Genomic DNA, 17,217 nt, shown 5'->3' on the forward strand with positions numbered 1-17,217 from the left:
CCGAACAGAACCACACAGAGACTACAGAGTTTATGCTTTGACGGCATAAACCTACGATTACTAAACACAACATCGTCGCTCACTATGCTGCTGCACGCATGCTCAGTATATCAGTATATCAGCTGAAGTGAATAACTTTAGAAATGTGTGGATTAGTGCTTACTAGAGATGCGAACTGTTTGGAACGCTTCAGTCCAATTTGGTGAACTGGTTCGACCGGTTCACTAAAAAGAACCGGTTCAAAAGAACGATTCGTTCGCGGACATCACTAACGTACACATGACAAATCAAACATTATCCTTCCTGAGTGTGTGTGGAAACAACACAAATGTACTGTGTCTGTACCTGTACATAAATGCAGTGTGCGATCAGTGATCGAGAGCGAGCACATACACGGTTTGAGCATCAATATAACAGACTCTCACACGCTTACTGTACGACCCCAAAATTGCGCTCTTCAGAAACAATCGCAGAATATGACAGAGCTCGTGTTTAAAAGCAAAGCACACACTGGAATGAATAATTCACTAAAAAGTCTATTCTCTCTGATATGTCTGATGTAGCCTTATCAGCCTGGTCTTCTTTACATTAGCGCTGTTTTGGACTGTTTGAATTAATTTGACTACTGGATCACTGAAAACTTTCCCAGAGTTTAACGGCTTAAAATGGCCTGATCACAAACAGAGAAGCAGAATCGGGTTAAAGATTTAGAAAAATGGAAATTCCCTCCTATCAGGGTTACATGTGCTGCCTGTAGATGCTCAGTGTGATTGTGATAAACTCCTGACTTCTAAGATCATATAATTACAAAAAACTATGTTAAAGACGCAGCTTCACGTACTTCTGTAATTTATTTGCGTTAATTATGTTAAATTATTTTAACGCGTTAAGGACTTTAAATGAATCGCATGCGTTAACGTGTTAACGTTGACAGCCCTAGTTTAAACCCATAAATATGTAGTGTGTGTAGCATAGCATATCCTCAATTTGGTTGCTAAGAGAAAACGTTGTCGTCAAATCAAACACTTGCAAAGCAAATATGTGTTGCCATTTTTTTTCTACATTGTTTGTAAGCGTCCAGCAATACAGCGCTTCTGTAGTTAGAAAAAGACACCATTTTCCATAATTGACCCTTCGCTAAGTCACGCCTGAATACCGCCACAGGCCAATCGTGGCTTAGTAACCATAACTAGGCGCGGAAGGTCTGTCAAGCTTTCGAGCGAGGGAAACATGAAGTGTTGTGCATATGGATTGTGTGCAAATCTGATACCCGGTATCCTAAAAGTTTGGATGGGGGTGGAATTTTTTCCCCTTCCCCAAACCTAAAACCCAAGGGAGAAATGACTGTGTTCTGTCGATTTGTCCTACCTTGTCAGATTTTCCTACCGTAGCGCAAAATTATAGCTATATCTATCGATCCATGCTACAGCATCGAAAAATCCTACTGTGTGTTAGCGTTTGTGACTAATTTACGTGAAATAATTCAGTGTAACTTTACAGAGGATTCTTATTGGGGAAATCAGATTGTTGTGGATCAAGCAGTGTGGGAGAATAAATAAAATATAAGCGGAAGAATGTTATCATTGCAAAGTGTTCAGGCTAATGTCTTGTGTTTAAATAAATTATATTTAGCTTCAATTTTGATGTCGACGTCGCAAAATAGCACTAGCAATTAAAAAAAAAAAAACTCTTGCACTTTGTGCATGGCGGTTTTTTGTGTTTTTTTGTGAGAATAAAATAATGACAAGAATAAGAAAATAACAAAATGTGCATCTTGTCATGGCATTAGAGTTTACATACAGTTCTGTTGTGTCCAATATGAATAGACCCAAGCTATTCCCAGATATTGCCAGAAAATCACTTTACCTCTACCATACTTTTGAACAGATTTGGATAGTTTGTGATTCATCCTTTCTTGCATTGTCTTGAGCCTTCACTTTGCCAATTATATGCTATATTGTTAGTAGCCTGGATAGCATACAGTCATTATGCTACATCATATCGCCTTCTACTGGATGTAAAAGGCTCTAGTAGCCTACATTTTGTCATTTTAGAATGTTAAGTTCTACTTCTGTAGTTACTTTGGTGAAAGTAACTCAAAAGTAATACAGGAGTAATGTAACGCATTACAATTCTGAGAGTAATATTGTAAGGTAAAGAATTACTTTTAAATAACAGTAACAAGTAATCTATAATGTATTACAGTTTGGAAGAAAATTTGCACAACACTGAACACCATTCACACTCATCTGTATGCAGCCCACTCTCCTCTCGGGCCAGCTGACCCTGTGAAGCTGGATCAATTGGTGATAAACTGCACACTGAGTGGAACAAACACAATGAGCCTTACAATTTGGAGAGAGGCCTGCATCCTGCTCATCTCCAAACACAGCCATTATTCTGCCACCAGAGGTAGCAATGGGACCCTCTGGAGAGATGCACAGTCCACATGAGATGTCTGATGAATCATTCACATTTTCATCTGTTCCTTTTTGTTGGCAACACACTGAAACAAGATGAAACTGCAAGAGGTGGTAATGTCACTCAGCACTAGGAGAATAAGGGTGGATGGAAGATTTTCCACATACCAGCGGCCGGCCTTAATCAATAACTTCCCTGAGCCTCTCCTTCTCTCCCTAATCCCATATTCCTGTCTCCATTGTTACAGCAACACTTCCAAGCCAAAGGCTCCTTCAAAGCTTATCAGCATTTAACTTTCATTGACACTGAACAATTCATGAACCATGTTAGATAATTAGTCCATTTCCAAAAAGCTATTAAAAGACTTGTAAGCCACCTTCAGGGTTCCCACTCTTTTTCAGCAACCATTTTCCAGTACATTTTAAATTTTACTACGGCGGGAATAAAAGACAAGGATCATGCCAAATATTGCTTTCTAAGTCTTTAAAAGCCGTACAGTTTATTGCCATTACTTAACAATCCAGCATTTTTCAATATGAGCTCTTAATCACACATTATGACTATGGAAGCTTGTTTACTCCACAGAATTGCGAGTTTACATATTTGTGATATAAACGCGAAAATTGTTGCAATTCTTTTTTCCTCAGAATTTGACTTTATAACTTGCAATTACAGTTTAGATCTCACAATTCTGAGGAAAGTCGTCAGAATTGCAAGATATAAACTCGCAACTGCGCAAAAAAGTCAATTGTGAGGAAAAGACTTGCGAGTTTATATCACGCAATTCTGACTATATCTTGCAATTCTGACTTTATAACACAAATGTGACTTTATTTCAAAATTATGTGATTAGGTAGCAGCTTACGAGTTAACATTCACTGCATACATTTGAGCAGTTATAGCATTAGCATTAGCTAACTGCTGCGAGTGGCAACACAAGACTAAACATCATTATTCAAAATACTACATCAAACTCAGCATTCCTGAACATGTGCTTTCTGCAACTAGTTGTTTGGGCCAGCGATAAACTCTTTATACTCAGCTAAAGAAATAACTTTTTTTTTTAAAGAATTTTCCCAGACAACAACAAGATTTTCCAGGACATTTTAAATTTTCTCTAATTTTCCATGTGTTTTCCAGGACTGGAAAATTTGTCATCAATTTTCCAGGTTTTCAAGGTTTTCCAGGACAAGTGGGAACCCTGACCTTGTTATCTACTGCCAAAACAAGCAACTCCTTTCTAAAGCCGCGTTTCCACCGCAGGAACTTTACCCCGGAACCAGGAACTTTGGGGGGGAACTCGGTGTGTTTCGACCGCAGGAACCAGGGTCTAAATGAAGTTCCGGGTAAATATTTCCCCCTCCAAACGGCCCTGCTTGCGAGGTGGGACTTTTGAAAGGTTCGCGAACTTTCGGGGGTGGGACTTGGGCGCTGAACATGCTGATTGGTTGAGCTCTCGCAGCTATTTTTTTTTTCCACCGCCATATTTACAAGTCTTTTGCGAGGTGAGTTCTGTGGGTTTTGCGTTCAGTAAATATTTTTTTTGCAACAATGGAGTTCAACAATAAATTCGACCGATGGACCGACGACGAGGTTCAGGCTTTATTGAGCATATATGCGGAGGAGGACATCCAGCGGGAACTGGAAACGGCGACCCGTAATGAAAAGGTATAACGTTACCTGAAGATATCGACTCGGTTCCAGTCACACTGGAAAACAGTGCAGAGAGAAATTGAAGAAATTAAGACAAGATTACAAGAAATTAAAGGATCATAACAACCGGAGCGGTTCCGACCGGCGTATCAACAAGTGTTATGACCGCCTGGACGCGTTGCTGGGACACAGACCGTCCTTTTCTGGCGCAGCGGTAACGAAAGACTCGGCTAATGCGTTGTTGGAAACCATCCAGGAATCCGAGTGGGTTGAAGGTAAATATATCATCTTGGTATCATCTATTAAACTCGTTGCAGTGTTTAAACACGTTGCAGTAACTTTTTTCAACGTGCTTTTCCAGACATAACGAGTGGCCCTGATGAATCGCAGGCAACGGAGACCAGCGTGTTTTCCCCCGCGGTCACCAGTACGTTATAAAGCTGACAAAAATGTGTATATATTTACAAAACTGATGTGTAATCCTTAATGGTTTTGTTGTTTTTAATTGTAAACTTAAATTGCCCATGATAAAATTTGCACACTGGGCATTGTTCAAGCTGGCCAAACAATTGTTCATTATTTGTAGTGAAAACACTTTAAATAATTAATTGATGGTTTCTATTGTTTCATGGTTGCCTTGTGTATTAATTTCCATGTGTTTCTGTGCAAGTTTTCTACTTAGGGAAAAGGAAAAAGGACTGTGACTTTTTTGATGCACTGAGGGACATGGAGGAGGCTAACCCTGCAGCATGGACAAGAACAGCGTGACCAATATATGCAGCTGTTACTGGATGGCCAGGCCGAGGAGAGATGAGGAGGCAAGAGCTGGCATTCCACCAGTCAGAAGCGGAAGAAAGCAGAGGGACTTTCAGACCGGGTTTCTGTCTGTTCTTGGACAGTTTGTCCAGTCGTTCAAAAGTAGCCACAATGACCAGCCGCTTGACTGAAGCATTTGCACTACCACATTTGTACTTTATATATTGTACGTGTTGGCACAGCTCTTGGACGGGTTACTGAAAAATACACTTTTTTTTTTATATTGTTGTTTTCACATTTTATATTTTCATTTTTTTGTTCTTGTAATTTATTTGTCTTTGCACACTTTTATTTTAATTTTGTAAGAACTAATCTGTCTAAAATAAAGTCAAATGTGTAAAATGTCACTGTGTCTTTAATTTCCACATTCTAACTATATAACCACATTCTAATTGTATTCATATAGTGTAGGAAGCAAATAAAAGGGCTGCTGCTCGCAAGTCTTTCTGAATATGCACATAAACATATCTAGAAAACCCAAATATTATATTTTTAAATGTATAACTATGTGAATGTAGTATAATAACTTATAACCACAAGTTAAGTGAAGCCATAAGTGTGGTCCTGCTTCATTTCAAATTTGAGGAAGAAGTCTCTAAAATTATGCATTTAATGAAGCATATTGTAATACTAGTCATGTGAATTTTTTTTTTTTGTGAATGTTAAGAGATGTTATTGTGATAAAAAATTAAATACTTGCAGTCTAGTACCTAATCTTTCAACTGCTTAATTCAGTCTATTGTTTTCATTCAATTAACTTTTCACACATCTGTCATGACTGAAACCTCATTATCCTTGTATAGAAAATGTTTTGTTTTGGAATTGAGCTATTACAACACATTCAGATTTTGGATTGCCCATCATCCCATTTTGCATTAAAATGGTCAAACCAGGTGAAAGTGCACGTTTACATAAACAGTGTTGGTAATGTGTGTACATAATCAGCAAAAGCAGCGCTGCTTGCATCACCTACACTTGTTATTGTTGCAGACAGTATCGCGCAAAAGTGATTACTGTCCGTCGGTAACTGGGAGAAGCAGTCGCGCGCATTCCCACGTCACCGGACTAATTTGCCTAATCTCCCCGGTACTTTAGACCGCGGTGGAAACGCAGATTGTAGCAGGTCTGGGGGAGAAAAAGTTCCTGGGAAAAAAGTTCCTGGTTCAAATAGTTCCGGGTAATTTCGGTGGAAACGCGGCTTAAGGGAGTCACTTGGAATCTCCTATGTGACTGATTTGAAACACTATACATGTAGTAACTAAGAAGCGCACAGAAAAAAAATTATTACAATAGTTAGCATGTTGCTAAGCTAACAACACACTTCTCTAACAAAAACACAGTAAACACAGAAGCCCCATTTCCACCGAAATTACCCGGAGCAATTTGTACCAGGAACTTTTTTTACAGGAACTTTTTTCCCCCAGACCTGTTACTGCCTGCATTTCCACTACGGTCTAAAGTACTGTGAAGATTAGGCAAATTAGTCCAGAGACATGGGACTGCACGTGACTGTTCCTCCCAGTCAGTGACGGACAGTAATCATTTTTGTGCGACACTGTCTGCAAAAATAACAAGTATGGAGGAGATGAAAGCTGTGCTGCTTTTGCTATGTATTGGTTTACTAAATAGGTAATTAACAAAACGGCGGAAAAAAGATGAGGACTGATACTAAAGCGTATTCTGAAAGCTCGTAAAGCTAGATTTAAAATAAGACAACGTATGTTATTATCAGCTATTACGGACATTGAACGTGCGATTGCTGAGATAATGCGCGCCATTGGACAGAAAGAGCAAGACTGATATTTACTGAACGCAGAACGAACCAGGGCTGGGCGATAAAACGATAACGATATCGCGATAGACACGTAATCGATATCAATAAAAAATGCGTTCGATAATTTTTTTTCTTCGCCGGAAGAAACCAGAGGTTGCGAAGCAAGTTTGGTTGCATGAACAAAGGCACTCACTCTGTGGTAACCAAGCAACGTAGGGAGTGACAGGCTAACAGCCAATCAGGTAACTGTATCAAGTATTAGTTGGTCTCATGTTGGATTCATTCTTCAGTAAACAGAACCGGCGTGGAGTGATAAGTGGAAAATGAGTGCCGCAGCGAGCAAGGAAATTGTTGATAAAACAGGAAAACAAATCAGGATGCCAGTATGGCAGTTTTTGGGATTTTATAAGTCTGACCGCCGTCGCCACCAAGACTGGTCAGCGCGAGCCTCCGCTGACAGCACTCGCGCTGTTCGTTTGTGCTATTCTTGACTTTGGCTGAATCCGATATCGCCCCCCTAAACCCTCAATCACTATTCCCTACTTTAGTCCACTGATAGAGTTCACTTGAAGGAGTGAATGAAAACAAGTGAGCGAATTCAGACAGCCGCTGTGTGTACATCGGCTGTAACGTTACATTCTTTATTGCAGTGCAAAGTGGAATAGAGTGAGTGCACTCAATAACGCCCACTATGGTTTCGGACACCACTACAAATGGCTGTTTCTTCAAATAATGCCCTATTTAAGGGCATAGGGGGCGATTTCGGATTCAGCCTTTGAAACTACATGGAGGGGTAATGTTACTCTGCATCAGTGCCTTATGACAAAACATCTAAACGGTAACCATTACAAAGAAATAACGAAGGCACTGCACCTTAATGTTAAGAGATAATTAAGTGTTCATTGTGATTTTAGACTTGTGTTTATATTTTAACTATTTGAGTGTTTTCCATGGTTGTGTTGACATTTTTGCCTTTATAACTGAGTGTATTATAATCAGAGGAAGGTTAAGTTTAAAATAAAAATGTTTAAATGTAAAATATTTTTCTCCTGGTCCTTATTTTAAATAGGTCATAAAACATATAAATAATTATCGCTATCGACCGATATGAAACACTTATATCGTGATACAGTTTTCAGCCATATCGCCCAGCCCTAGAACGAACCTCGCAAAAGACTTTTAAAAATGCCGGTTGAAATAAAATGCTGCGTGGAGTCAACCAATCAGAATGTTTAGCATCCAAGTCCCACCCCCGGACAGTTCCTGAACTTAGAAAAGGTACTACCTCACGAGCAGGGCCGTTTGGGGGAGGAAATATTTACCCGGAACTTCATTTAGACCCTGGTTCATGCGGTCGAAACACACCGAGTACCACCCCAAAGTTCCTGGGGAAAGTTCCTGCGGTGGAAACACGACTATAATGGGTAAACAATCAATTAGAACCATTTTGAATTTTTTTTGGTATTGAATGAAATGCAAGCATACTTTGAATCAAAACTTATCTGAAAGTTTAATCATTCTTTATTGTCCTATTGAGCTGGGGTTTGCTTTGCTACATTGGATTCACGTGATGCTGCCTTTAAATTAGGCAAAAAGGAGGTATAGTTTACCGTCATTTACCAAAAAAAGGTAATGGCCTTTATGTCTGGCATCTTACTTAATGTTAGGAATTTTGGTAGGCAGCTCACTAGGTTTTAGAACAGAGCTAGTGTGTACGGTTTGTGCCGGAGACTTAATATGGGCCCTAGAGATTACGTCAACTCAAGTGCTGGTTAGAAACCCAAAAGGGTTTATTCCAATTACACATCGACTCTATGGACATGGGATTAGGTCCGAAGACTAATAGGAGAGCAAATAAGAGCCTGAACCCATTGATGCATGCAAGCGTAACTAAAAGAAGCGTCGGTGTCCACTGTGATGTTTCTCTGGGTGCATTCAGACATACTCCAACTCTTGAGAGATAAATGCATTTGCCATTGACAGGTGCAAGTCAAGGCTTGATGTGAAGGTAATTATGCTTGTTCCATTACTAAGGGCATGGTTTAGTCTGCTTATCCATTTACCTACTGGGTCTGTTATCAGACACGCTCAAGGTTCTAAATCAATGACATCCAGCAAGGAAAGGATGTTAACTGCCTGGACAAGAAAACAGCATTTCCAGCCAATCAGGAATCGAACTGCTCCTGTTATTGTGTAAACCGCAAAGCCTGGGGCAAAAACAGCTTTGAGGAGATTCGGAGCAGCCTGAGTCAATAAAAATTAACGAGCGCAAATTTTGTGCGGTTCCTTTTAAGATGTGTTGATGTCCTCGCCCTTCTGCTGCAGGCGAGCGAGACTCAAACAGTCTCATCAACTGGGTTAACCTCCACTAACAATTAGTGTGCAGCACTTAAGCTTGTGAGGGTAATAAAAACAGGCCTGGCCTTAGGCAAACAATATATTAGAACTCGGAGAGGAGGTTTACAAGATGGTAATGACAGACAGCAATGAGTAATAGTCAAACGTGACTCTAGGGCCGATTATTTCCTCATACTGATTTCGAAGAGCAGTTCCCTTATAGAACAAGAGCCAAGACAATCAACAAAGACATTCACGTTCAGTAATGTGCCATTACTGCAATGTTTAGCATAATGCCCCAACCTCCCTCTGCTAGCAATATTTCTGCAAGCTAACATCAGAATCACACTGTGAAATGTCAGTCTTGAGATTGTTTAGTGCAAGGTGATTGACCCCCTGGAATTAAGAGTCACATTAACATCCATTAGTGACACGATTTGCTGTGAAAGGTCACGCTGTACAAAAAAAAAAAAAAAGTGTCTCACCTTGAAAAAGCCGATGATTCCAACGCCATACTCCACACAGTATTTGTCCAGCAACTCTCTGTTCCAGGCATCCAGGTTGACATATTTGAGGATGTTCTCATAGATGACCAGTGTGAATCGACCCCGGTTCTTGTCTGTGAGTGTGGGCATATCCCCCTTCCCAGGTGCGATCTCAGTCTGGTACCGAAATCTCCCAGATTCCAAGATAGCCACAATGTCCTGGCCCAACTGAGAATACAAGCTCTCCACGAACACCAGCACCACAGGGTCAGTTCGAGACATGTCTGCAGGTTTGGCAGTTCTGGCAGGCAGCACCCGTGCCGACGGAGGGGAGGGAGTCGCCCGGGGATCTTCCCAATCGGCAGTACCTTCTTCTGGGACCACCATACCTCCGACTCCTGCTGGTTCGAGCTCCCGTTTGACGCCATACAGGAAATAGGCTGAGATGAGGACACTGACCATGCAAAAAAGGAAGAGCAGCAGCAGGCTGGTCTGCAGCGTGAGCTGACGGAAGAGCCGCCTTACACGTCCACACATCAGCATCATCACCTTGCAACCACACCAATTAGGATAGACGCAGTCCTCTATTTACAAATCTATTGTATGATTTTTCCAAAGAGACAAAAAAGATACGTCAAAATTGGGCTTCTCCTTAATGCATGTGCTCATGTCACCATTGCAGAGGGTGGCGAGACTGGGTTGGGCAGGGGACGGCATGGGCGAGGTGGGCTTCCACTCTCCAGCAAGGGATGTGCACTGCCCCCACATGCACCAGCGGCCCCCTGCCCAACACCCCTACGCCCCTTCTCTACCCTCTCTGAGTCCTTATCTCCTGATCCCGTGTAGATAAGATTCTGGGTTTCGGACTTGGTGAAGGTGGCTTCTTGTTTTTCGTCACTAGATGCTCTAGACAGATCATGCCCAGAGCATTCTGGCCTCCTCGGGTTTACCTAAAAAGAAAACAAAGTGTTAATTTGACAAAAGTACACATTAACTCAATGCAATTTTTGCAAAAATATCTACTCCGCACCATTTTAGTAATCAATTATTTTACTTCTGGACAGAACAATCCTTTAATTGAACTCTAATGTGCAACTGTGTATTCAAGGGCAACAAATTTTGACTAGACCACACGAGCAACTCTTACATTACCCCTCACTGAATGTCGGCTGCAAATGCCAAACCCACATGATGCCGTGGGAGCCCTACGACCAGAGTTTCTTTCCACTGAATACCAAGAACGTCTAGAGAGGCATTTACAAAGGCAATGCAAGGATTATGGGATAATGGAGGTGGCTTGTATTGATTAGTGAGGGCTTTAAAAAGTGATCCTCACTATCCTTCATGCACTTCAAAGGGCAAAAGTCATTTAATCTTTTCATCTTAAATGAAGGGTTTAGTGCAAAGTGTGGGACAGGTGAATGAGTCGAGTAGGATTCAGATTAGCACTAACCAAGTAAAGACCTCTGCAGAATGCGAACAGAACTAATGGTGATTGCAGGAAGTAGTATCGAAGCCGAGGGCAACCATTAAAATATTGGCATGTGTGAAAGGATCTTGCAAGAGGATTCATAAAAGTGTAACTTCAGGTGTTACCTAAACCTTTCAAGTATACCCTTATGTAACTTTCAAATACATTTTGAACTACATAAAATCTTGTTTCAGACAAAAGGAAAGTAGAACGTTGAAAAGCCAGCAAACATAGACGTCAGCAGCCGATTCAAAGCCATTCACATTAGGTAGACACCTAAACAAACAAAACAACTCTGACTTGTACAGATGTCTCTATGTTGAATGACACAGAGTGGTTTTAGGTTTTTGTTCACTTTCAAAGACATCTTTTCAAAAGATGCAGTTTATATATACATGCCGTTATCATTGGGCCCATATGTCGTTTAACTAGAGGGAGAAGCATACAATGGCACACGGCATCTGAGGAAAGACAACAAGACACAACGTGTCTGAGAAGCAATACAGGGCAATGTTCAAAGGCATCACAGCCCTACTTCATGTATGGGCTATGTAAAAAGGGAGAGCAGAACAAAGAATCAAAGCCTTGCAGGGGTTCTGGGATAAAAACGCATGAATACCATAAAAAAAAGACAAAAGGCACAAGAGTACGCCTCTAAAAAGATGATGAAGGGGAAAAGAAAATCTTGCCAGAGAAATAAGAGAGCCTTAGAGAAGGTCATTTTATCACTTCAAAAGGTTGCTGGGAGTACAGCATGTAAAACCCTCTCACATTCACAATCCTGGAACACAGCTGTTGATTCTACTGTCTGCTTGTGTGATCCAAAATCCTCATCAGGAATTTTAGGAGCTGGGATGTAAAGAGAAGAACATGTGTGTTTGAGCTGAATAGCGAGGAGGCACTGGGTTTTATTAACCAAAAAGACAAATCTAAGCTGCATTCCACAAGGGACACTCAAGAATAATGTTTTTGCACCCAGTAGCTTCACATCTCCTTCCCTTTACACCAGGATTATTCTCAGGCCACAATACCGGTCACTGGGCTCTCATTGTATCCAGAAGAGAAACGTGAACTGCCATCAGCGTGTCGTCAGAGGTCGGATTACAGTCTTTGAAGCTTTCCTATTCAGAGCCTGGTTCTTTAATATGCAAAAGTTCTGACTAGAGTCGGCTGAGGCAGCTCATTGTGTACTGCATGTTCTGAACATCATGACACGGATGACATCAAGCAAGATAGCCCACACCCAGAACAAATTTCTAAGGACATAAAAATGGCTTTGTGACATACAATATTGTTTCACTTGAGCAAAGGTAATAAAAATGTTCGCTGTAAAATAAACACTGTGTGAGAGTGAAACTAAATACAGTACAAGATTTCATCCATAAAAATATGAAAGTGAAATGCAGAGCTGTACACACTGATTATTCAGATGCTTTTACACTCAAACTTAGAAAATCAAGGTTGCGCATTGATAATAGAAAGGCTGTTATATGGTTGTTTTCAATTATTTATTCAAGCACAAGGTTTCCTTGAGTGGCAACAATATTGTTCATAAGGACAATATTCAATCAATAAAATGATTAATTGTAGTTAATATAATTAGAATATAAAAGGGATCATGAAAATCTGTCATAATATCAAAAGGGAAGCATAGTTTCAAATCTCTATGAATCTTTGAGGAACACTGAGGTCCAACCATTGTATGGGCAAATACAAACACTCGTTTTTCAAAATATGCTCTCAAAAATATTTAATATTCCACAGAAGAATTAATGTCATTCAAGTTAAAAAAGACGCAAGGGCCATTTATTTATTTTTTGTGGGTGAACTTTAATTTTAATTAGGCTAGACAAAGGTCATATTATAGATGAAGAGTGTTAGATGAACATGTAACGTACATCTCTAGATTATAGTTACGTTATAGATACGTTATAGATATAACTGCCGTTAACATTTCACAATTATGGCAAAACAAAAATAAACAAATAAACAAAAACCTGATAGGTTAAAGCAAGAACAAGGGATGAAAAAAATGTGTTGAAACAAAAGTGTCAAGACATGGGAAAATAAGGACCTTGACATTTAGAAACCCATCACCATCTCACCCACGCCAGCAAGTTTCTTCTGTCCCAGATCTTCCCTTTTCACGGTCTCAAAAGCCCAACAGACGTGTGAAAAAATGCACCCTGCCTGGGAGTCACAAAAGCCATTTTCTGATGGCAGGATAGCTTCCATAACACTCCCTATCTCAAGGGCACAGCGTACCTTCATTCCCAACAGCTCACAATGTATTGTCTGCTCTGGCGCTTTCAAATCCCTTTGAGTGTTGGTAGAATCATGAGCCTAAACAATGCTAGACAACTATTATATTTCGAAAACACAGATACAACATTTAAAATCAAGTTAGATTAGACATTATAATGCTACCGAATGCTGCCGGGGTGTTAAAATGTTGAAGATTCATGTGCTCCCAGTTATGAGAACAATAAAACCAAGAGACTGGAAAACAAATCGGAACAGTGACATCTACATGAAATTCGAAAATGGCGCCAAAAAGAAGAAAAAAAGTAATACGCTTGGAGTGGAAAAAGCAGAGGATATCCATATGCACAGGTGTATTTGAGGGATCTGCTGTCAAGTAAAAGATATGAAGCCATCAAATGTTTGTCTCCAATCCCTTGTTTTTTGTCAAAGCAAAGTGATGGTATAGATTTGCTGCTGGAAGAATGGGATGATAAAAAGGATGGCATGCTCGAACAGCTCTGAACACCGAGGCCACATTCACTGCCGCTCAGAGACACGGGACACTTCCTGGAGCAAGTGCTGTGCATCTGCGTGCCAGGACAGCAGGACAATAGCTGGCCGCTCGCCCTGGACAGCTTGCCTCGCAGGACTAGTTTCTACCGAGCTTTAACTGCAGGCAGACCTAAAAATCAAAAGAACCCCACCCAAATCGGTACAGTGCCATTTAACGTTCACAATGCTGGACATTGTTCATAGCACATGATGATGACGGCGGCTGCTGTGGGGTCGATTCACGCTCATGAATGGAAGTAGTCAGACTGAGACTAATGCTGGCACTGACTGTTACAAGCTCAGCCTAAACCTACAATAAGGATAGTCCAAAGCTGAAATATTTGTGTATTTCATAAAAAGAATAAATAATAACATGTTGTACTTGTTGTTACACTCAGCTGATGCTGAGAAGAAATATGCGCCGGTAATATCTGCCTGTTAATTCATGATGTCGTACAGTGCAAAAACAAAATAGAGGGAAAAAAAAGAGTACCCAAGGGAAAAAGCTAAATAGTCTAATTTGTTAGAGAGACAAATCACCAGCTGCAGGTCACTGGGAATGAACTCAGCCTCAGTAGATGAGCAACATTCAAAATGTTGACTTCAGGATGATTGCATTTGCAAAAAGTGGAGAGTTGTTAAAAAAAACGAAGAAAAAAAAACCGAATTGTTATTCAAGTGTATTTTCTTTTGTTAGAAAGGCTGATCATTTTCCAAGACTTCATTATATAAACAAATCACCTCTAAGCTTGCATCGTCTTTATTTAGGTAGCACCTTTCAAGTCTCTCAACATGAAGCCAAAACAACCCCGACCACAGCTATCAAAATGAATGTGACCTGCAGACGGCCAGCCACATATCTAAGAACATTTGTTAATATGGCAGGCACCAAAGACTTGTTTCCTCAGAGTTGGTTACTAACCCAACAAACAGCCATCAACACATTGATTTACAATAAACTATTTGTTTTAGTTGGAACTATTTGAAAGAAATTAAATGAGTATCATTTATGATGACAACAATTATAAGTAAATGCATTTAAACAGCATGCAGCCTTCAAATGTTTATAAGTAAACATGGTAACACTAGTTTAGGGTCCAATCCTCATTATTAACTAGTTGCTTATTAGCATTCATATTACTAGGATCTTGACTGTTTATTAGTACTTATAAAGCACATATTAAAGGGTTAGTTCGCCCAAAAATAAAAATTAACCCATGATTTACTCACCCTCAAGTCATCCTAGGTGTATATGACATTAGTTATATTAAAAAGGTCCTGGCTAATCCAAGCATTATAATGGCAGGGAATTGTTGCCTCGTTTTTAAGTGAAAAAAAAGTAAAAAAAAAAAAAAAAATCCATATTTAAAACATCCTAGACTAAAATAACTAACGGCAGATTGGCGTACACATCGATTTATGGCAAAAGAGTAACCCTTGACGCAAGCGTATTGACGGACGCAGAGGACAGAGCAAAACAAAACACAGGTCATGAATTAGAAACGAGAATTTTTAAAGAGAAATGGCTTTCGATTTAAGAGAAGAGGGCCTTGAGTTACTTGTTACTCAGCCTTATCCGCGAGAGGCGTCAAAGCTTCTAAGGCATATACACTTAGGATGACTTGAGGGTGAGTAAATCATAGGCTAATTTTCATTTTTGGGTGAACTAACCCTTTAATGTCTTAATCTGCATTATTATATTCTACATCCCTTAATCCCACCCAATACCTAAATGTAACAACTACCTTACTAACTATTAATAAGCAGTAATTTTGAGTTTGAGTTTAATGAGGCAAAAGTCACAGTTAATAGCTAGTTAATAGTGAGAATTGGACCGTAATCTAAAGTGTAACCCGTAAACATTATATATTGGCCGTTTATAAGTTGGCTGTTTAAATGTCGGGCCATTGGTGAGCGTCTGTCGGGCTAGTTTTTGCGGTGTGTTTCACACATCGGCTCCAGATGGTCCGAGTTGGCGGGAGTTTGTCCGATTCAGAATGCTGTCGGTGAGAGAAATTGCTCTGATTGACTGTTCAGTTTAACAAACGTGCAAAAGTGATGAAAACAAGCAAAGAAGTCAAGACTCCACAGACAGAAGGCCGTTAGGGTTAAACATTTTTGTGCACTGAGCATTCCAGTGCACAAAAATGTTCATAACATGAGCCACCTGGAATGAAGAAAGTGATCAGCATGATTGATATTCAAAATTGCTGCTTTGTTTACAGTTTGTGTATCTGCAGTCCTAGTTTTGGTTTCCCCTTTTGAATGACAAAAACAGACTACTGGTACCTGCTAATATAGACAGTTATTTCCTTAAACGCAGGCGCAGAACATATGTTGGTTGACAGTCGGCTGTAGTCTTTGTGGCGTGTTCAAGCGCAGCTTGTGGCGTGTTTGGCGCCGACGCAAGGTTCTTTCATGTCGGCTTGGTGTGTCACAGTCTCTCAGATACACACAGGAGTGTTTGAAAGCAGCCACCTATCAGCGGCTACTGAATATACCTGGTACTCAGTACTACCGTTACTGCAGAAATGCTAGTATTTTTTACATTTGGTACCGAAGTACTGGTATTTTTGACAACCCTATAGACTTGACCACAATTAAGTACCACATTAAAGTCTACAGTCATACAGGTCAGTGACTTGACTTGTCAAGTGTGCACAGTAAGGAAGCAAATGCATTGTAAAAATGTTAATATGTTTTGGTTTCTTGCTTTTGCCTCATAAAATACATGCAGCGCTTATTTTCAGCGTCAGCTGGATGTTGTGCTCTAATCTCAAACCCAAAACTGAAGATGTGAGGAGACAATTTGCTGAAATCTAAAATTTTCAAAAGCAAAGGGCTGCAAACAAAAGTTCAAAGACCATGTTCAGATATCAATATCTAAATCTGTCTGAAAGGGAGCGCCAGCGATTCCCACTGCCAATATGTTCAAAGCACATTTTTGCTTTTATAGTTAATTTTTTTTATAGGCTATTCGCTTGATGTGAACCCATCATGGGTCTCAAAAACGACGTGATATTGGCCTAAATAGTGAAATCATAACATGCAATATTCCCACAGAAGAAGTTAATTTTATTAATGGTAGTTTTAAAGGGGCCATATAATCGAAATCTGAGTTATAAAGACACAGGAGAGAGCACAGGAGCGGCCATGTTTATATAAACTATGCACAAAATATCTGTACCATATACATTTTTATACTGTACATTATAATGTTGTGACGCCTAAATCCATTCGTAGCATTTAAAATGATTGTTTTGTGATCATTTCATCATGTGAAATGAAGGCAAGCCAATCATAACAGACATCATTTACATAATGTTTTAAAGGTAAAGTAGGGGGAAAAAAGAGTATTTCTAGGTGTCTGATAGGGTGGAAAATTATGACGGCAAATTAGATGACAATGGTTTTGGTTGCAAGAGACTTTATTACTTTTAGGCCCGGTTTCTCAGACAGGGCTA

General features: G+C 40.0%; 1 protein-coding gene across 2 annotated transcripts in view; it reads right to left on the reverse strand.

Annotated features, from left to right (window-relative positions):
• The window catches only part of ndst1b (N-deacetylase/N-sulfotransferase (heparan glucosaminyl) 1b), a 137,448-nt gene that overhangs the window by 35,448 nt on the left and 84,783 nt on the right, over positions 1 to 17,217 (reverse strand). For both annotated transcript variants that reach the window (XM_079835552.1, XM_079835553.1), the window contains exon 3: positions 9,487 to 10,436. In XM_079835552.1, the coding sequence (XP_079691678.1) occupies positions 9,487 to 10,032 (546 nt within the window). In that variant the 5' untranslated portion in view covers positions 10,033 to 10,436. The remainder of the gene's footprint in view (positions 1 to 9,486; positions 10,437 to 17,217) is intronic.

This window comes from Gobio gobio (assembly GCF_949357685.1).
Source record: "Gobio gobio genome assembly, chromosome: 14".
Lineage (NCBI taxonomy): Eukaryota > Metazoa > Chordata > Actinopteri > Cypriniformes > Gobionidae > Gobio > Gobio gobio.